This window comes from Xylaria bambusicola (assembly GCF_022495145.1).
Source record: "Xylaria bambusicola strain CBS 139988 unplaced genomic scaffold F5B22scaffold_11, whole genome shotgun sequence".
In the NCBI taxonomy this organism is placed as follows: Eukaryota; Fungi; Ascomycota; class Sordariomycetes; order Xylariales; family Xylariaceae; genus Xylaria; species Xylaria bambusicola.
In genome coordinates this window covers 42,416-62,688 of record NW_025953564.1, presented here as the reverse complement: position 1 = coordinate 62,688, position 20,273 = coordinate 42,416, and the positions used below count along the sequence as shown (strand labels likewise).

At 48.1% G+C, this 20,273-nt stretch overlaps 6 protein-coding genes across 6 annotated transcripts; 2 read left to right on the top strand and 4 right to left on the bottom strand.

Annotated features, from left to right (window-relative positions):
- Positions 1-234: 234 nt before the first annotated feature.
- On the bottom strand, positions 235-2,878 carry F5B22DRAFT_47454 (uncharacterized protein). Its single transcript, XM_047972188.1, has 4 exons — positions 2,354-2,878; positions 2,209-2,303; positions 1,856-2,155; positions 235-1,808 (listed from the first exon to the last, which is right to left on the bottom strand). The coding sequence occupies exons 1-4, from the start codon at positions 2,418-2,420 to the stop codon at positions 324-326; spliced, it is 1,947 nt and encodes a 648-aa protein (XP_047832707.1). The 5' UTR covers positions 2,421-2,878; the 3' UTR covers positions 235-323.
- Positions 2,879-3,871: 993 nt separating this feature from the next.
- On the bottom strand, positions 3,872-4,480 carry F5B22DRAFT_644438 (uncharacterized protein; the record flags this gene model as incomplete). Its single annotated transcript, XM_047978426.1, has 2 exons — positions 3,872-4,308; positions 4,378-4,480. The coding sequence occupies 2 exons, from the start codon at positions 4,478-4,480 to the stop codon at positions 3,872-3,874; spliced, it is 540 nt and encodes a 179-aa protein (XP_047832706.1).
- A 1,554-nt stretch (positions 4,481-6,034) lies between these two features.
- F5B22DRAFT_47427 (MFS general substrate transporter) lies at positions 6,035-8,267 on the top strand. The gene is made up of 3 exons (XM_047972183.1): positions 6,035-6,532; positions 6,602-6,981; positions 7,035-8,267. The coding sequence occupies exons 1-3, from the start codon at positions 6,209-6,211 to the stop codon at positions 8,152-8,154; spliced, it is 1,824 nt and encodes a 607-aa protein (XP_047832705.1). The 5' UTR covers positions 6,035-6,208; the 3' UTR covers positions 8,155-8,267.
- F5B22DRAFT_597988 (xanthine dehydrogenase) lies at positions 8,139-13,200 on the bottom strand. The gene is made up of 4 exons (XM_047974335.1): positions 13,129-13,200; positions 12,449-12,993; positions 10,149-12,344; positions 8,139-10,099 (listed from the first exon to the last, which is right to left on the bottom strand). The coding sequence occupies exons 2-4, from the start codon at positions 12,628-12,630 to the stop codon at positions 8,371-8,373; spliced, it is 4,107 nt and encodes a 1,368-aa protein (XP_047832704.1). The 5' UTR covers positions 12,631-12,993; positions 13,129-13,200; the 3' UTR covers positions 8,139-8,370.
- Positions 13,201-14,653: 1,453 nt separating this feature from the next.
- Positions 14,654-17,078, bottom strand: F5B22DRAFT_597986 (alkaline-phosphatase-like protein). Its single transcript, XM_047974334.1, has 4 exons — positions 16,508-17,078; positions 16,290-16,447; positions 15,246-16,232; positions 14,654-15,163 (listed from the first exon to the last, which is right to left on the bottom strand). The coding sequence occupies exons 1-4, from the start codon at positions 16,857-16,859 to the stop codon at positions 14,804-14,806; spliced, it is 1,857 nt and encodes a 618-aa protein (XP_047832703.1). The 5' UTR covers positions 16,860-17,078; the 3' UTR covers positions 14,654-14,803.
- Positions 17,079-18,425: 1,347 nt separating this feature from the next.
- Positions 18,426-20,105, top strand: F5B22DRAFT_653655 (uncharacterized protein; the record flags this gene model as incomplete). Its single annotated transcript, XM_047979738.1, has 1 exon — positions 18,426-20,105. The coding sequence occupies one exon, from the start codon at positions 18,426-18,428 to the stop codon at positions 20,073-20,075; it is 1,650 nt and encodes a 549-aa protein (XP_047832702.1). The 3' UTR covers positions 20,076-20,105.
- Between the last annotated feature and the right edge of the window lie 168 nt (positions 20,106-20,273).

The following is a 20,273-nucleotide window of genomic DNA, read 5'->3' as shown; positions in this document are numbered from 1 at the left end:
TACGCCCCGACGGGTGGAGGCGACGTCCGCGTGTAGGGAAGGGCTCACCTCTGGATCGACCGGCAGCTTTATCGCCTGCTGGCGCAAAACAGAGAGAGCAAGTGCTAAGGAGTTCAGCTTGCAGCGCGTCGACTAGAGTCTCCATGTGCTGTGCCTTGGTCGACCAGTGTACGGCGTCGGTGGAACCCTTCCCGGAAGAACAAGAACTGCCGCTCGTTTGACTTCTTCCGACATGGCCTACCCCGGGGATTATATGATCGTCCCTGGCCGTTACCTCGCGGCATCAGGTCTCGACTCCCCAAATGGCCCACCTGCTCCTTGACTTAGCCCTTCCTCCTCTTTGCCACGTCCGACCTTGTAAATGAGGTGTCTGGAGTGACCGCATGCTGCTCGGCGATGCTCAACTGGCTGTCTCCTTCCACAGGCACAGAAGCGGCGCCGGCATCCGACTGCATCAGATTCCCCAAGTCCTGGGAAAGCCCGGTTGCCTCAGAAAGCGATGGGACATCGAAATCTAAATTCGGCAGTTTATCAATAGCGGAGCAGATTTTCTTAAAATGAGCGGGCATCCATGTGTCGTAGACGTTCTTGGTGAATCGATACGCTGTCCATTTGTCCTTTCCGTCCAGTTCTGTAAAGTCGAACGTGCGGATTGGGTGGCGGTAGTACTTGGTGTCTTTCCCGGTTATCACCGGGTAGTGGCCGTAGATTCGTACTGACCTGTGGTCGTGCGAGATGGAGAAGGCGAGGATCTGCCGGTGGACTTCACCCTCAAGCTTCACAGCACGAAAGAGCTCGACGATGGCCCGCACCGCAAGTGTCATGCTGTGGGCGTTCTGACGATCCGCAATATCGAGCGCCGCGGCGCCGCACTTCACCTCACAGGTTAGGAACGGGAAGTACATGTAGTACGTGGCCATGAATAAACACTGGTCCCCGACGATGAAGTCGCCAATAAATGGTGACAGCTTGGTGAGCTGGTCGTCGGTGAATGCCTCTCGCCTGAACCCCACGGAATAGTCAGGCTGAGGACGAGTCCCGGTTAGGGGCATCGAGTTGTTCCAGCCTTCGTTGACGCTTTCGACGAGGCGTTTGAGGTGCTTAGCGCCGAATATAGCAAATGCTTGTGCTGAAGGAACAAGTAGTCGGGAAATATCTTGAATGATCTTGGCCTCATTCCTGCCCTCGAGGTCTCTGCAAGCATTCTCAAACACATCATCCCCAAAGAGAGTGCCACTAGGAACTGCCTGGTCAAAATCAAGGAGATTCCGGCAAAGCTGCTTGCTCGCATCCGTGACGCCCAATTCGGACTTCTCCATGAATACCCCTTGCGTCTTGAGAACTAGAATGTACTTTGCATCCCTATATGGGGCACTCTTCTCCTCTCTCGGCTTCTGATCGCTAGGCGTCATAGAACTTGCAGGAATCGTATCCTGGCTCGGCGTCGTGGAACTGTTAGATCCAGATCGCTTGCGGCGGAGAGATGTCGGGGCTTTCTTCTTCGCGAAAAGAAGCCTTACGGTTGGATCATAACGTTCCATTTCCTTAAGCCAGCTATCTTCGGATTCCTTCTCGAAATCTTTCCTTATATAGTCATCCTGTTCAAAGTACTTCTTGGGCCAGTACCCTTCTCTCCTCCAGAAATCGATTATATCTCGCCAATCCTCGGTGTCGCCGCTTGCCGCCTCTTGCTGTCCAAGAGACGTTCGTGGGCGTTTCCGAGAGGACTCGTCTGAAGTGTGCTCGAGTAAATCCTCAACTGCACGCAATTGCTTCTGGCCTTCGCGCTCGATGGATACTGTTAGATTCTGTAATACGTTAGCAAGAGATCTCAGGAAGGAAAGGACCGTCTCACCTCTCGATGTAGCCCCCTGCCCGTCGGATATAAGTGGAATTCGGCGTGATCTGATCCGGCTTGCTCTTGTAACGTGTGCTCCCGCGCCTTCGCTCTTCGAACTCGTTTCGCTTGGGGCAGGTTGCTCTCCGCGGGGTTATCGATCTCGCGCTTCCTTGAAAGCAGCTCGCCAAATGCGTCTTTGGCAAGGGGTGTAGAGGATGCCCGTTGTCGCTTCTGGGCTGGGTCTGGACTGGGCTCGAGCGCGTCGACTGATTGCTTGCGCTTGCGACCTCTGCTCTGGACAGGCGCCGGTGGATCCTGTAACATAACTTAGTTTGCGATCCATTACAATGCAAGGATAGAAGGCATACTTTGTGAGACAACGTCTCGTTAGCTATAGACGGACGTGGGCAATTGCGTTCAGTGCGCTTGGTTGCGCGCTGCTCTTGGAGGTGACCGCGCTTTCCTGTCAACTATTAGCGGAAGATGTCATTCGGCGCCGCGAATAATGAGTACCTTGATGTTTTGGCGCCGGCGATGAGAGGCCCTTCTGGGCCGCTATTTGGGCTCGAGTGCGGGCCATGGCGATGAGAACGGATGGGAGGGCGAGGTCGAGCTCTGGGGAAAGTGATGTCTTAAGATGGAGTGGAGTGTGGGAAATGGCTGGTCACCGGCGCAAAGCTGTCGGACCCACCTGTCCCGCGGGGCAGCTCTGAGCCAATCACTAGGCGCCTCTGTCACCCTGCCCTTAACTGTTCCCCGCAATTACGCGATCGTCCGAATCGCGCGTTTCCAACGCCAACAGTCAGCGAGAATGGAGACGAGGAGCCAATGTTATCGATGGTATGGATAGTATCGAAAACGGCTTCCCAAATTTCATTGTCGGAGGATTTAGAGACGACGTGGTAGACAAGGGCATAAAATTAATTAAGCTTCACCAAGCCCCCTCAAACATATATTTATATATATAAAATGTTAAAAGCTTAATTATACCTTTGGCCACTAACGCTTTTAACTGTAATCATCATAAACTATACCTGTTCGCTACAAAGGCCGTGTCCGGAATTAGCAATGAATGCTATGGCATATTAAGGCCCTGCAATACAACATGTTATCACACTAGGGGGAAGCCGATACTGTGTTTGATCAACTATGCGCGCATAGTCTTGGTGGGCTACTGGGCTCTACAGATTGTGCATATTCCATTCCTCGTAGTACGTCTTGTGAAGAGGGGTTATTCTTGCGAGTGGCGCACTTTGTACACACAGTTATAGGTGCCACCTATTCGCTAGCTTCCCGGTTTGAAGGCGAATACATTACACGTAGAGGGGCTATGTATGCTGAAAAGCTTGAAACTGCATGGCGATGGCCATTACGACAGAGATGTAATGCCCGCCTGGGTCTTTATCTTTATGTTTTCTTTTTTCCCTTTCTCAGTCACTCTCAACACACTCTCACATCACAGATTGTGCAAGCCATTTTCCAAACTGCGAAGCCCGATCTTAGCCCTTGTCCATGCAGATAACTGTCCATGAGAACCATGTTAATGTTGTGCTGTTTCCTAGTGTCGGGGCGAACTTGATTGCGAAGACGGGATGACTCCATGATGACGAGTTCTTCGTTGACTCTCTAGGTGGGCTTATTTGCTACGATGGGACCGGACCAGACTCAGCAGACGACATACTGATTGAGATGGGACGAGCGGTCTGTAGGATATCAGGAGCTGTGGAGGAAAATTATGGTTCATTCAGAAATGGCGGATCATTGTTGGTGGGGCGAGGAGGGGAGCTTGTTCGACAGTCATCGTGATAGAAAGTCTTGCGAGAAAGGCATGAATGCACGGTCGAGTAGATTGTGCATAATTGAACCACATGGCTTCAATCTTCGACTAAGGTGTATTGCGAAATGTGCGGATTTTCCTATACTTCCGTTTGAGCGTCGGATAATCTCGGCCAAAACAGTTGCGCTTCACCAACTATACCTTTTAAATGTCCACTGCAAAGTACCTCCCAAAACGCCCAAACTCCAACCCGCTTAACTCTCCTGGGACTCCTTCAGCCAGAAGCTACGTTTCCTATAAAGCGCTCTACCACAACGCTTCAACAAGGTAGCCTTAGGCGGGTGGTTCTTAGTAGTAGCGCCGTTAATTATACCACCAGGACCAGGAACTGCAGGGCTTTCTTCAGAAGTCTCGATACCCTTGGTAATATGCATCGGGTCGACATTCGTACGGAAGTGTCGTTGAGAAAGGGGTACTGTAGTTATTGCAGTCATCGCATATTGTGCAATAGCGCGTTGATGTGCTTGTTTGTGACTAGCGAGCCATCCCTCGTCATCAGTATCCACGACTGACTCGGGGTCAGTGTGCGCGTCGATGATATTCTCGAAGTTGATAGCGTGGAGTTCGATGTCGTAGGGATTGATCAAGGCGTTTGGGGATGCCGTTAGGGTAGATAGACAAAAGTCTCTCACTGTCAAGTCTAAGTTTTGAATAGAAACCTCAACCACGCGGTCGCCTCCCTAAGTAGTGGTCGCGGAACGTAAGGATTTCTCTGTGGAGGGTTGCACCCGTTGCTTAGAAGGTGGTGATGGTGGCGGATAACGAGGAGGTGGGCAGGGCGGAGGGGGAAACCGAATTGCCATTTGCGATAGAGTCCCTAAGAACGATTCATATACTTGGATAGGTAACCGTGTTAGCACTAGAAAGAGCTATGGGTGCTGCGGGACTGTATTATGACATGAGTTTACCTTGGCAGTCAACTACTTTGTATGACATCATATCAAATGATTTAAACGTGCCCTTTATGGCTGATTCGTTATTGTGCATGGCAATGAGGGGCGTGCGGGTTATGCTTTGGAGATGCCCATCGTCGTGTCAATTCTAGAGCTGAAGGTAGCTTGGCTGGGTTGGTGAGGTAAAAGTGTGCTACCTGTGAGGGTTTGTTGTTAAGTTGTGATGTACTCGGATACAGACACTAGACCGCTAGGTATCTGATTTGGCAGGTTCATGGGAAGACCCCTGCTAGAAGAGACGATTTACTTCCTTAGTAGGTGCGCAATTGCGAAGCTGAAAATAGGGTGGGGGTGTGGCACGGGTAGTACATGTACACAGTAAATGCGAAATTACCTAAATACTCGTCTAAATAGATACAGGGAGATACATGAACACCGAATCCTACTAAAATACTTTATGAAAGAAATGAGTACGTTTTCCTACATATATATAAATAGTTCCTTCGTGTCATTTGAAGTACATGAAATGACTCCTTCCAAGATATATGCGTACCCGTTGCTAATGTCTAGTTCTACATGAGGAAAACATCCAGAGAGATGATAACTTCACAGTACAAAAAGTAACAATATGCATGAAGCTGAGTGTGGAGGACGATCTATTCGAATCTTTTAATAGGATTTCATGATTGTAACAACAGGAATCTTGATACTGCTTATTTGTGCACATCTATCTGCACGAAATTCTTCCATGCCAGAGAGACTAATATTAGCTGCATTAACTTTTCACCAAGTTCCCTGTGCCCTCGGGACACATATGGGTATAGACTAAAAAGATTGTTAAGCATCTCTATGTGAGGATGGCTGTAGAACAGTTTGCGAGACTGAAGAGGTTCGGACCAAGAATTTCAGCCTTTCATTGATGGTTAAAGAGGCATAATCATCTGAGAATCAGGCTGTCCGAGATGGCCCGAAAGGGTATCAACTAAACGCTCACTTGATGCATTACTAAACCCCCCACCCCAAAAGACTACTGGAATTCTAGACAATCAATACAACTGCACAAGGAAAAGTTAGACGAACACTGTTACAGCACAATATAGTTGAATGTAGACGCGCAGGGTCTTGACTTGATGACGTTGTTTCTACCTTTTGCATGGATGGTGTAGTAGCGACAGACTCACAGCGATTCACATCGATTCCAGGCTTACAATAGCTGCCAAAACTTGTCCAACGGATTATCCGTACGTTTAAAATAACACATTATACACATGGAGTATGTAGTGCGCTATGAAGGTTCGGCGATAGTAGTAACAAATCGGTTACAAAATTAGGTGGCAGGTTCGGCGAAGGGTTCTCCGAACGCCAAGCGCAGGGGCTGTCTCCGAGTCCGGTGCACCGAATACACATTTCGGGGCGCCGGAGAATTTCTCTCGCTCTCTTGCCGCTCATTGAATTTTTGTTCCTATTTGTTTGTATTAATGTCGATGCCTTTCTATTGGAAACAGGCACCTTCATACCTTCATCTGAGTTATAGCTACTCGATGAAAAAGTGATCCAGAGAAAGTCACATTTACAGCAACAGCTTTTGCAAGATTGCAAGCAGACTCTACGCGACTCTCCAGCCATTGTGCTTGTGCAATGACAACGCCAACGGCTAACGAGGCCACAGCGTCGGCCGTGGGAAATTCCAATATACCTACCGGAGGCGAGACAACAACCCTGCCCTTCTCGCTGCAATACCCCAGAGCACTTGGAAATACCAGCGCCCCGGAAATTCGAGCGCTGCCTCGGCCAGGAGTGAAGCAAGTAGTCGAAGGCGATGACAAGGAGGCTTATATGGAGAAAAGTGAACTTGTTGAGGAGATATCTCCTGTAGATGGGGGCGAGTCTCATTATCCCCCGTCCTGGAAAGTGGCGCTCTTGACTATCGGCATCAATTTTGCCCTGTTCCTGGTGGCTCTGGTAAGTTTGGGAAGTATTCTGGTAGCGGTAGTTATGGTATGTGTCTGCTAACTACCCACTGTAATACAGGATGGCAGTATCTTAGCTACAGCGATCCCAGCCATTACCAAAGAATTCAACTCGTTTAATGACGTGGCCTGGTATGGGTCATCGTACCTATTTGCCGTCTCCGCCTTACAGTTGCTTTACGGCAAGTTGTACACAATGTACTCAGTTAAATGGGTTTTCCTAGTTGCCGTTTTTGTCTTAGAGATTGGTTCTCTTGTTGCTGGAGCGGCTCCAAGTTCAAACGCTATTATCGTTGGACGTACCATATCTGGTGTTGGAGCGGCAGGTGTATACGTTGGTTGCATTCTTATTGTAGCTAACACAGTCTCCTTACAACAAAGACCGATCTATGTTGGTATCCTGGCGAGCGTACACGGACTTGCTAGTGTGGTTGGCCCCATGTAAGTCATTTCATCATGTTCAATCTTGCATACAAAATTCTAATAAAACTCAGCTTGGGAGGCGCTTTCTCTGACCATGTGACTTGGCGCTGGTGTTTCTACATTAATCTGCCCGTCGGGGCAGTTACGTTGCTATTCATTTTCCTCTTCCTCCCACACTTGACACCCACACCATCTCGATCATGCTTGCCATGGAAGCAACAAATCAAACAATTAGATTTACCTGGGCTCTTTTTCCTTATCCCATGTATCATTTCTTTACTATTTGCGCTGCAATGGGGTGGTTCAAAATATCCATGGGGTAGTGCTCGTATCATCGCCCTGTTCGTCGTTTTCGGCGTATTGGGTGTCATCTTTTGGTGTGTAGAGCTTTGGCAGAAAGACTTGGCTACTGTGCCTCCCCGTATCTTGAGGAACAAGAATATTCTCGGCGGCATATGGTATGGTGTATGGTTAGGTGCTGCTGTCTTCGTCTTCACTTATTACCTCCCCATCTGGTTCCAGGCAATCAAGGGTACGTCAGCTACAGACTCGGGCGTTCGAACCTTACCTAGTATTCTTGGCCAAGTTATATTTGCTCTAGTCGGTGGTGTATTGGCGTCTGCACTCGGTCAATTCGTTCCGTTGCTCATTGTGTCCTCCATCCTCTCAGCTGTCGGTGCTGGTTTGCTCAGTACTCTGAAGGTCAACTCAACCATAGGGCACTGGCTTGGGTATCAGGTGATTATGGCGATTGGTGTGGGGATTGGCTCCCAGAATGTCAACCTCATTGGCCAAGTAGCTGTTCCATTGGAGGATATGGCCATAGCTACCTCAATTCTGTCATTTACGGGAACACTCTCTTCTTCGATCTTTCTGGCTGTAGCGCAAAGTGTCTTCCAGAATCAACTTATTCATCATTTAGCTAAGAAAGCCCCCGAAGTCGATGCGATCTCTCTTTTTGCTCAGGGTCCATCTGCCTTAAGGACCAGCGTCACTCCCCAACAACTTCCAGCTACCCTTGCGGCTTATAACGAAGCAATCGTACAGACATTCTACATTGGTGTTGCTGCCGCCGCTCTATCTATTACAGGACCGGCTTTCATGGATTGGCTTTCCTTAAAGCAACCACTGCAGCAAAAGTCCACCCTAGGCACAAGTGAGCCATCAATTGATAACGAGGAATCTATTTAGGGTTAATGCTATAATGTTATATAAGATAGAGAATATAGAAATTTACTATAGTATAAACAGGAAACTGGGTTTAAAACTAAAGCTAATTATATCCGTTATGGGTATGTTGAATCTTAAAGGTCAGGTACAATGTCATATGTGGTATGAGTGCGTGAAAGATTTCAAATTCTCCTCCCATTGACTTGCCGCTAATATACCTCAACACATATTGATTTTTCAAATAGCAATGAAGAAGCTCTTTTCGCCTTGCTTAGGTACCACGCGAGCCCGCTCCATAATCGGGTCAACGCAAGACAGTCTAATTCGTTCAGGGGTGGCCGGACTTTCCAGCCTGAGTAGACCATCATTTTCACCACCTTCGGCCCCTAGCGTGGCTTTGACGCCGTAGTCTGCACGCGCAGCCTTGAGGGCATCTCGGATGGCGAAGAACACTGTACTCCCCATAAACAAGGGTGGTTCGCCAACGCCTCTGCTTCGCTGGATAGTCCGGAGATTTTCCCACGTCACACCTTTCAAAAGGCTAACATTAAACTCCTGGGGAATATCGCGAAATCCCGGGATTTTGTAGGCGCCTGGCCCCTTCGTGAACAAGTTACCTGCCGAAGGACCGTTTCGTAGCCATAAGCTCTCTTCCATTGTAAAGAGACCCATTCCTTGAACAAATCCGCCCTGAATCTGGCCGTAGTCGATGGAGGGATTGATTGATTGTCCGACATCCATCTTGATATCAGCGCGTAAGCAAGTCCATGTTCCAGTGAGGCAGTCAACTTCAACCTCGGCAGCAGTGACGCCCTGAGTGAAATAGAAGAACATTTTGCCTGTATTCTCGCCCCATGTGTATCCAATCTCCGGCGTTTTATAAAAGCCATTGGCGCTCAGATTGACACGATCGAAATAAGCCGCCTGTGCAAGCTCTTTCATTGTTGCTTTAGGTCCCAGCTTCTCTCGATATGGAGCTAGTCGTGCATTTATTTGCTCACATGCATTCCAGATAGCATACCCGTTTAGGTCGGATGAAACCGAAGCAGCAGTGGAAGATGTATTAGCAACGGTATTCGTAGCCGTTTCTGAAATATATACCGTTTCCATAGGGACCTGAAGTGCTTCAGCTGCAATTGTAATCATTTTAGTATGCAATCCTTGACCCATCTCAGTGCCCCCATGAGCAACTAATACCGATCCATCATGGTAGATGTGAACTAACGCACCCGCCTGGTTGCACCAATAGGCAGTAAAAGAGATGCCAAATTTGGTTGGTATTAATGCGAGACCTCGCTTACGCCATTTGTTCTTTCGATTGAAGTCGTCAACAGCTATTCGCCGCTTTGCGTAGTTTGCTTCTTCCTGCACTTGTTTGTACATTAATGGTACATGCCAGTCTTGTAAAGCTTGGTTGAAATGTGTCATCTCATCAGTTTTGTAGAAATTGAGCTCACGGAACGTTTCTGCCGTAATGTCCAATCGATCGGCCACTTCTGATATAATAGATTCGGTGATAAACATGCCTTGAGGGCCTCCAAACCCACGAAATGCCGTATTTGACATAACATTTGTCTTACAAATGCGTCCACGGACATATACGTTCGGAATCAAGTAGCAATTGTCAATATGGGTTAAGCAGCGCTCGCAAATGGCTGCACTAAGATCGAAGGACCACCCAGCATTATTAAACACATCGGCGTCCAATGCTTGAAGTTTGCCGTTCTTGTTGACGCCAACTTTCCACTTCGTAAGGAAGGGGTGACGTTGCCCAGTCATTGCCATATCTTCATGGCGGTTGAGCATACATCTAACTGGACGTTTGGTTTTCTGCGCAGCCAAAGCCATCATAGTGCTCAGCTGAACACATCTGGTTTCTTTGCCACCGAACCCACCGCCCAAGCGTTTCACACGGACGACAACTTTATTGGCCTGGACGTTGAGGATCTTCGTGGCGTACGCCTGGCTATATTAAGTTAGAATCTATGAGTGCTCCCTATCAGAGAAGACTATACCTTTCTGTGGGATTTTGGCTGCTCGTCCATATTTCCATTTCGCCATCCTCAGGTTTCGGAATAGCCACACAAGCGTTAGTCTCAAGATAAAAATGTTCCTGCCCACCCATTCGCGTCACTCCCGTGAAGACGTGATCACAAGTTTTAAAAGCATCCTCAACATCACCTTTTTGAATGCTATTTGACCAATTGTGAAAGCTATCTTTCTCAATAGCTTCCTCCATTGTAAATATAGCGGGCAGATCTTCGTATTGAATCTTTACGGCGCGTACGCCATCTATCGATCTCGCCTTTGAGGTCGCTAGTACAACTGCTATTGGCTGGCCGGCAGCGAAGACCTCATCCTCGGCAAAGAAACGGTCGTCAGCAATTGGTGCTCCCCAATGGTTGTCATCTGGATTGTGTAGGTCGTTCTTGTCAACAACGTCAATCACTCCAGGAATATCGAGGGTAGCAGAGTAATCGATAGAGATAATCTTGGCGTGTGCTCGGGTAGAAAACAGGATCGAGGCATGGAGTTCATTATTTAAAGGGGGGATATCGTCGGTATATTGTGCCTCACCGGTGACTTGTTTCAGGGCAGCGACGTGATTGGCAGCTTTCCCAACGAACTCTTGAACATATTCGAATGTCGCCGCCTCATCTTTCCACCCAGTTGACAAGACCCTCTCTAGTTCTTCAACGACTTCGCTGTCACCATGTGTACTGTCTAAGCTGATTTCTGACAGTACATCCTGATAAAAGCGATAGAAGAACCCGAGAGCTAAAGACTTTCGGTAAGAGGCCATGCCTCCAGGAACGCTGAAGACGAGATCAAAGTCTAACTCGAGCGAGTTCATAGTACCCTCAAGGGTTCCTGGATGAGCAAACATTTTCCCTTCAAGGTATGCATTCGCATTCTTTGCTGCAGTAGTGAACGGGGCCATACCACCATAGACAAGATTACAGTACTCGACAATACCCTTTTGGTCCAAGCGTACATGGAGCGCACCAGTGACGATGGCAATGTCATCGTCTTTTCTCTTCGTTTGCTTGTACGCTCTGAAGTAATCTCCCTTCTCGCGTGTTAGTGGGATGCGGATTGATGTAATAATGGCGTCTTCGTCTAGGGCGGTTCGTCTGTAGCCTGTAAAAAATGTCGCCATGGACAACTCGGTCTCTTTGCTTTGAGACCTAGCAATCAGAATAGAGTTCGATGCCATGAACACTGGGTTCAGATCAGAAATTGGAGACGCCGTAACCAAGTTGCCTGCTGGAGTTCCAACATTTCGGATTTGCCTTCCGGCAAAATACTTGAGTTGTTTATATGCAGCCTCGAAAACTTGAGCCCTCGCTTTGCCGTAATGCTCTATCGCCTTTTGACAGATAGTCTCAAGGTCGGTAAGAATAACATTTCCGCCCACCTCAACATAGTCCTCTTTAAAACTATACTGTCGTAATTCAGGAATGTCTCCGACAAAGATCGATATTGGATATTGCAAAGCCTTAAACTTGATCTCAATTTGAGTTTCGGTGCTTCCTCCAATGATCTTAGCGTTTGGATATACGTGCTTGATATTAAGAAGCTGATCAAGTGTAACTGGGCGATACCATCTCTTTCTCTTGTTTCCAAAAGATAGTGGGCGAAACTTATGCTTCTTTAAAGATGGAGGGAATATGAGCTCGGTATCTCGGTTATACTCAATAAAACCTGGTGGCGTGAATTGCTTGATAAGCTGGCTGTTGTCCATGTCCCCGTTCTTACAGCACCCTCCATCCGCACGACTGCCATTCTCCATGCAACAGCCTGAACCCCCGTTGGCAGAGCTCTTTCCGCATGCATTCTTCACACTGAAAGTTTGGGCAGCATCAAGAATGGGCCGATAGCCTGTACAACGACAGAGATTTCCGTCAAATGCTTCCTCGATTTCGTACTCGGTAGGACTCTCGTTATTCCTCAGCAGGGCGTATAAGCTCATGACGATACCAGGGGTACAAAACCCGCACTGGCTCCCATTGCTCTTAGCGATTCGCTCCTGAACAGGGTGTGGGTTCTTGACATTGCCAATGCCTTCGACAGTGATTACGTGTTTTCCATCGACGCTCGCGAGGGGTGCTAGACATGCATTCACGCTAGCATGGTATATCTGTTTGGTAGTTGGATTGTACTGGCTGATCACAACTGTACAGGCACCACATCCGCCTTCGGAGCAACCACTAAATTAGAATTTGTGAGTATTGCTCTTTTTTTTATGTCAAGGGTGATATGTAGGCTGCGGTATAACCTTCCAAATCAGAGTCAATAAATGGGTTGTACGTACAGTTTTGTTCCCGTCAGGCCAATACCCCTGATGTATTCCAGAAGCGTTACCTCTGGATCGATTTCATCGAGCACCACTTGAGTGCCATTGAGGAAGAACCGTATTGTGTCATGGTAAACGGTTGTCAGAGCAGACTCGCCCAGATCGCTTTGCGTCTCTGGGGAAATGGCGGTAGAGGCCATGGTCTTCGATGCTGACGCTTGATTGATAGCTCTCTATCAAAGACTCTGAAATAGTTACAGTGAGGATGTTAAGAAAATTATTCGGGATCGTAAGATGAGGCGCTACTGTCCCGACGTTTTATCACAACTAGGCAGCCCAAGATAGCTACTAGTTAGTAGAAGACCAACTGATTCCAAAATGGCTGGCACTAATAGAATGTAGAGCTTAGTTCGTTGATGCAATCGATGAGAAAAGTTTAAACGTAACTCTGCCGTAGAACGTCAAATTCTGAAGCGGGATGCAATGAAACGTCAATTCTCAGTTATGGTACTAAGAAGCGAGGGAAGGGTGTAATGACATAATTACAGCGGGGGATGAACAATCTTTATGCCTGAAGTTAGCCTGGGACCGATCTTTTCTCTCGTCGTTTTCTGTCTCTCATTTCCCCCAGATCTCGAGTTTCAAGGCCTCTGGTTGGCGGGGGAATCAAGAGCTGCAGAACAGTGTAGAATACCTACCTACATGTACGGAGGTTTGCCTCTACACTAGGTGGGTAAGTACATAGTACTATAGGTAGGCGAGCGAGGCAGTGGAAGAAAAAACGGTCACTTCTATATGTGCAAAACGTTGTTTTGAGAGCGCCAGTTTTATTTTACACCGCCTTGACGAGGTAGGTACAGAGTACCTAGGTATTAAAAGGGTTAGTAGAGACGTCCCCAAAGTGGAGCAAATGGGGGGGGAGGGGCGAAGCTGAAGTACATAGGCATTTAAGTACCTAAGTACAGGTACATATATTTGGGCTCCAAAAACCCCCGCCTTAGGCGCCCGAGTAGAGCCCGAGGCTCCTTGCTACAGGCCCATACCTAGTATAACTTGCATCAGCGGAGGTAGGCCATCTTGGCCGCAGATCTAGCAGAGCCCCCCGCCCCCCAAATCTGTTGCTTAAACAGGAGTAACTACTCCGTACTGTACAGTAGGTATTGTACACGGTCAGTATGTGACACAGATTCTGCGGGGTAGCGACTTAGAGTGGACCCTTTGCCAACACAACCGGCTCCCGGTCCGTCGTTGTCTACGTATCATTTAGAACTTGACTTCATATCCAATTATCTAGGACATAGCAAGATAGAGTAGACGCTATTAATTTGCTTCTTTCCTAAGTGAGCCAAGTCGTTACAAAGAAGTTACTGACGTAGATAATAATGTTTGACTTGAGTCTTGAGATGATACTATTGCTCACCCAATCATTGATTTCGCAGGGTCGTTGTCCCTTTATTCGCCAGCTTCATTCTTCAACTATGTTTGATCAAATCGTTCGCAAATAAGATCAGCTCACGAGCCCAGCCAAGGCATCGCGGTCAATATGCGCGTAAGGTGATGTTGGATCCAGAGTATGTTGCAGATGATAAGACGATACTTAGGATTATTCGTGTAGCTAGCTACTCACCTTGTAGGAGTTGCTTGTATACAGCACGATCCGGCTAGTATAGAGTGTCCAAAGACTGATAATTCTTTGTCGTTCAGTGTATAATGATGGAATGGAAGATATGAGTGAGATGCTGTCGCGGAGTGGGCATGCCATGTAAAGGCCGTTAATCTTGCACGGATTAACGGCGTCTTTTTTTTCCGCGACAGATGCATACTTATGATGCTGAGGATGATGTTGTGCCATAGCGTCCTCCTCTGCTCAATCTAGTTATATGTGCGTTTATACTCTCAAAGAAAAGTGTCTTGGTAGTTTCCCTCAAACCCTAATACTATCAAAGGTTCAAGGAAGTAGCTCAGGAGCTATGAGCGCCGGATACTTTCTTAAAAGTGATGTAAAAGGTATAGATATTATCTGCTCGCAGCTCTAAAGGGACTAGAAAATTCAACAAGATCCACAAGACTCGCTTTAAACATTACAACTTACTAACATAAGAAAACACACCAATAACTTATCAACGCTCTCGCGAGGGACATGGGACATGTTGGCTTCATAATTGGGAGGTAGAAATCGAAGACCAGACCCACACGACATTACCACAAACTCAAGTGAGTCAACAGGCCTTGGGAGCTAACATATGTCTTGACGCTATGACTGAAGAACGCCCACTCTAATTCCCATTTTTAGCGTGCTGCGGTCACATTTAATACGTCTTCTTTGAAGCTTTGCTACTCTATGCGCAAACATTGTTCATACCTCATAGGTATTCAAACCCACGCAGACCACGAAAAACTGTTTCGATAGACCATTCCAACTTCGTCGAACTGCGGTCCTTCAGCGTCCAGTATATGGCCAAGCTCGCACCGATCAAATGACACCTTGACCTGTCTCCGGAGGTAGAATTCATCAAACGTGGTAGACAGCGCGTCATCCAGATTGTGCACATTGCCCTCTGGGTGAAGAGATTCCCACGGGCGGACGCAGCTTTCTCCTTTGCATGACTTTAAAACGAGTAGCAATGAGTCAAGCCGAGCAACGACTTCGTCAATAGGGTGACCGTTCAACTCGTGCGATGATGTAGCTCTCGACGGCAATGTCAAGAGATTGTTTAGCTGCCCTGGGTCGGCCTTGGGGTTGACATGTTAGTATAGTATTGTGTGTTAGTTACAAATGGTATGGGAGAGGGGGATAACTATGGCTTTTGCTCACATTAAGATCGTACAGCTCATGTTCGTTTGTACACCATACGGAGTAGTAGAGATTCCACGAATCGCTCACGATGCGGAGCGCCTTGTACGTGTTGTTCGCAAAGAGGCTCTCGGCGGTTGGGTGAATCTTCCCTTCATTAACCCCGATCCCCCAGAACTCGACGTTAACGTGTTCATGGCGATTCATCGCGGCTTCTTCTAAAGCATTGCGCGTCAGGGGTATGGCTATCCCGTCGAACTGGGCATCTACGGGACTCCGAACGCCGATGAGTCCGATTAAAGTTGGCGCTATGTCTGTATGCGTTGTGACAATTTCTGTAACATGATTTTCCGGGACATGAGGTCCCCGGATAATGAGCGGGACGTTGATATCCTCTTCGATACCACACGTCTTCCCCGGTGGAAGCCGATGTTGACCGATATGATATCCGTTGTCAGATGTGTAGATGATGTACGTATTCTCCAGGATGTCCAGCTCCTGGAGCCGCTCGACCACACTCTCGACCAACTCATCCACTGATTGCAAGGCACGAAGGCGGGACCGGTAGAAGTGGTCGTAGAGGTCCATGCTATCCTGGTTAAACTGCGGCAACTGTAGCATCCAGTTGGCCCCCGAAGGACTATCTGGATTGAAGTTCTTGGTCCTGGGTACTTTGACGTCCTTGAAAAGGTCCTTGTGACGCTCGGCCGGGACAGGCGGCGTAAACACCAAATCTTTGAGCTCTCCTGTTACTCTGACTCTGCCCTTTCTGGAGCTCTCCGTCGCGTCATCACTTGGGGCATTTTCCCAGACATTACAGTGGGGCGCTATGGGAGCAATCCCAAGAAAGAATGGGGCGTTGAAGCTCACAGCTTCGTCAAGAAAGCCAAGCGCTTTCTCCGCAAGCACATCGGTCGTATATGAACCTTCGTAGCTGACAGGGGGTTCCTTGTTGCGCTGATATGTGCTGTTCATGTAGGAGTAAGTAAAAGGATCTAGGAGAAAGTCCTAACAAAGGGATGTCAGCCAAAAAGTTGATACATCGTTATAATCTGGTTGGCATACAGAGCCATTCCATCCAGCTGCGTGCGGTGAGTTATAGTTGTCTATGGTGTGTGCATTGAACAGTTTCCCTGCGTAATAGGTGTTGTAGCCCTGGTTCTGTAACCACACCGGGAGATACCTGTCATTGAAACCTTGACTCAAGAATTTAGGAAATCCACCTGATCACCTAGTTAGCCGTGAGTCCAGAAATAGTGGCCTGTCATTTTGGAAAACATTACCATGCGGGGGGCTCACGTCGGTAACATTCGTGTTGTGAGCTGCACGACCAGTCCAGAGGGTCACACGAGCAGGACAGCAGATAGCTGTCGTGCAATAGTGTCGTTTATAAAATGTTCCCCTATCAAGCAGGTGCTGCTTCAACCGAGGCATATAGTCTAGTGACTGCATCTGAACATCTTGGTCGTCGGTTAGAATGAAGATGATGTTGGGCCTTTTCGCCCCATTATCATGACCAGCGCCAAGTTGCACCAAGGGAACTTGATCGTGTTGGTCATCAGAGAAAGTACGAGCTCCTTCGGCAAGCAGAGTCAATGTCTGAAGCCCAACAGTTACAGCGGTTGTTATAAACATGGTAGATACCAATGCAAAGCGTTGACAATACCTGACTGGCGTCTTTGGAAGGGTAATCTCGCCGCTCGGGTCTGACGCACTGCATTCACGTAAAGGCAGTTCAACTTAGGCACACATGAGACCACAAGTTCCAATTGCCTGCAGTATTACTAAGGCGTCTACGGGACGCAGAATGTTGGTACTCAACTACCTAGTAGTACTGCTATATATGTCAGCACGTATAATAGCGCACCTTGCTAGTTTACTCGGTAGCTTTTTTTATCAATTTCAGAAACATAGTTCTTGTGATTTTAACTAAAGTACCCTTACATGTGCGGAGTACCCTGCTTCACTTTCTGGGCCCCTACACCGCATCCTGCCGGCACATAAACGGTTCAGCCCGTAATGCTGGGCCACCCCAGTTCTTGGCAAAGGCCAAGGTAGCAGTACACTACCGGTAGGCATATGTGTACCTAGGTAGTTACCTTCACCCCTGTTCATCACTACTTACTATGTACAGTGCCTTTATGCAGGCCCACACCCCCCTGCCAGTGAACTATGGTACTCGCTTGCGTAGTACGCCGTATCTGTCCGTACACCCACCTAGGTAGTACATTTCGTTATTACGTAACTTCTCAAGCATAGTTCCGCATGATGTCTGACCTCTGATTCCAATTTCGAAGCCCCTCGCGTCTATCCGGGATTGTAACCTGAACACGAGCAACGTAAATGCCGGGATACAGTGGATAATCTGAAGCCTGCAGTTCTACAGTACAGATACAGTAATACCTACCTACTATTTAAGTCACTTTGGAAGGAAACTCGACTATTAGCGAGTGATTAGCAAACAAGGGTCGTCACCAGGCGCGGCCTTAACCTGCATTGAGATAGAGGCGATTTTCGTCATGGGAGTATGAATCTCATAGGTCAGCATACATTGTACAACGATAGTAAGTCGACAGGTATGTTTTGGTATGTCTTGGGTAAAGGTGAAGAGCGACCAAGGTATGACCTGGTCTGACATGGTGTTGGCATAACAGTCTAGCTAGTGCAGCCATGTTGCCAGATGGATCAGGAGAAGGTTCTGGGCTGAGTATGTATTGAGTGTACTATGTAAGCGATTAGGGTAGCCCACACACTGTACCAGGCGGAATAAATACTTCTTCGGAGTAATTAATCCTGCACTTAGCTTAGATCTTCTCCTTATGCAACACCAGAACACCCACACCCACCCATGCTTGCGATCGTGACCGTTTCTTACACCTGGCATAGGGGTTTTGGTCGGGGACCTATCCTAGCTGGGGCCAGACACACTGGGTCAGCGGCCCGTAAGAAGTGCCATGTACTAGAATGATAGAAAAGCGTTGCAGTTTGCTGAAATATAGGATTTATCTAATGTACTACCAAAGTCTTTCATCTTCAATACAAGTCGCTCTGCTGCCATTTCTTCTTCTTGTGTCACCAGAATTCTATCCAGTGCTGGAAACACGTGTAATATAAACCGGTCTTCCCACTCCACTTGGATCAAGTATACCAGTTGAATGTAACCCTAAAATATCCCCCGTTCCAGCATTCAGAATCTTAGAGATGGCGAAGGAAATCGCCGTATTATCGACTTTGTCGGATAAGGTCGATCCGTATGCTTTGTTTGAAGCTTTGACCGGCAAGAAGATTGGTCCTGATGATTTCTCCGAAAGCTCATCTGAGACGTTTTCAGAAGACTACAATTTCGTAACAGGTCACAATGCAAGCAATCTCACCACTTGCCAGGTGCTGCGACCAGATCCGCCGCCTAAGGATTCTGAGCTCAATATCGGGGCCATAAATCCTTATGCGCTGGTTGAGGCCATGCTGGGGCACAGACTAGACTGTGGTAGTACGCATGTTGCCAAGGTCATCTCCGACGTTCTACAGACAGACTACGATGAGCTCTTTGATATGAGGAACAACTCAGTACTCTATGCCGGTCTCGAGCTCAATGTGGAAGAGCGACGTGCTGAGAAACTCAGCCGTCGAGACATCACAATCTTGCCGGAAAAGGACCTTCAGACACCAGACCTCTCCGGAATCCAGAAGCTCAGCGACCTCGAGTATGTTGGCCTCAAGGCCCTCGGTCAAATTAATGTCAAGACCGCTCGCCTCCAGAATGGCAAACTCCATGTGGTACTGGATGCTCGGTCCATTGCCAAGACCCTGTCCAACCGCGCTGTCACCAGGACAATTAACGAATTGGCCGTCCCCTTTCGTGTAGAAGACGAACGGAGTTTCGGCGTCCCACCCGTGTGTGCTTGGCGAAATATCGATGAAGTCGTCTTCAAAAACTATCACTTCAAGAATTCCATTCAAAACCTCGCGTCGGAAATCAACCATCTAGAAGCTCGACACAAGAATGTCACGAGCGTATTTGCAGACTATAGCCCCGCTACCGTCCAATATGACGGGCCAATCCAAGGAGCGTGCAGCAACTCCTGGTTGATTGCAGCTATCTCTTCAGTATTCTGGTCAGATCCTACCGTGATTCACCAAGTTTTCCGCGGCGACGGACCCCCTTACCGAAAGGACAAGGACAGCGCCCAACCGTTCCGGCATGATGTCGAGCTCCATGACAAAGGCGGTCGCAACAATGCCGCGACTCGAGTCCTCAAGGTTACTTACGAGGTTCCGGTCAACAAGACCATGAATGAGCCTATCTACTGTCGCTCTTCAGGTGGAACTGATTATTGGCCTGCCTTATACGAGAAGGCTTTCGCAATGTGGTTTACGGCAAAAGATCCGTACTGGGGACGCCCTGACCGCCCTGATATCACACAGACCGCGTATGGTGACCCTGTCAAAGCAATGGCTCAAATAGATGGGCGCGAGCCACAGTACTTCTTCACTAAGAGCCATCACGATCTGATCGGGCTGGTGCGCCAGAGCTCTGTCAACTTCAGGACGAAAGATCCGATGGTCGCCTGGACCCATGCATCGGGTGACCTGTTCCGCGGCGCGAACCTGGTAGCGAACCATGCCTATTCTATTCTTGGCTGGAGCAACATCGGCAACCGACAGTACATAGTCATCCGGAACCCATGGGGCATCACGGAGCCGCCTGGCTTGACGAACTACCCAGGTCTGCTTGATAGAGTTGGCCCTTCATTCTGGCCACCAGCTGCTCTTCTTGACAGTGGTGGTGTCATGGCTGTGGACGCACCTTACTTTTGCGAGTATTTTGCCTGCATCGGTAGAACTAGGTGAGACTGAGAGGTGGTTGAAGTTGAATGATATGTCTCTTCTTTTTCTGCATAGAATTAAACAATTTGTAAAGCCCTTCAACCAATTAGGCTCAATGGTAAATGCGTGTTGAAAATGATTTGGAGCTGCATTTCTCCCAAGCCAGCAAGCTCTTGAAGAGTGGCGAATATTGTGCAACTTAAACTTCATGTTGGAATTATG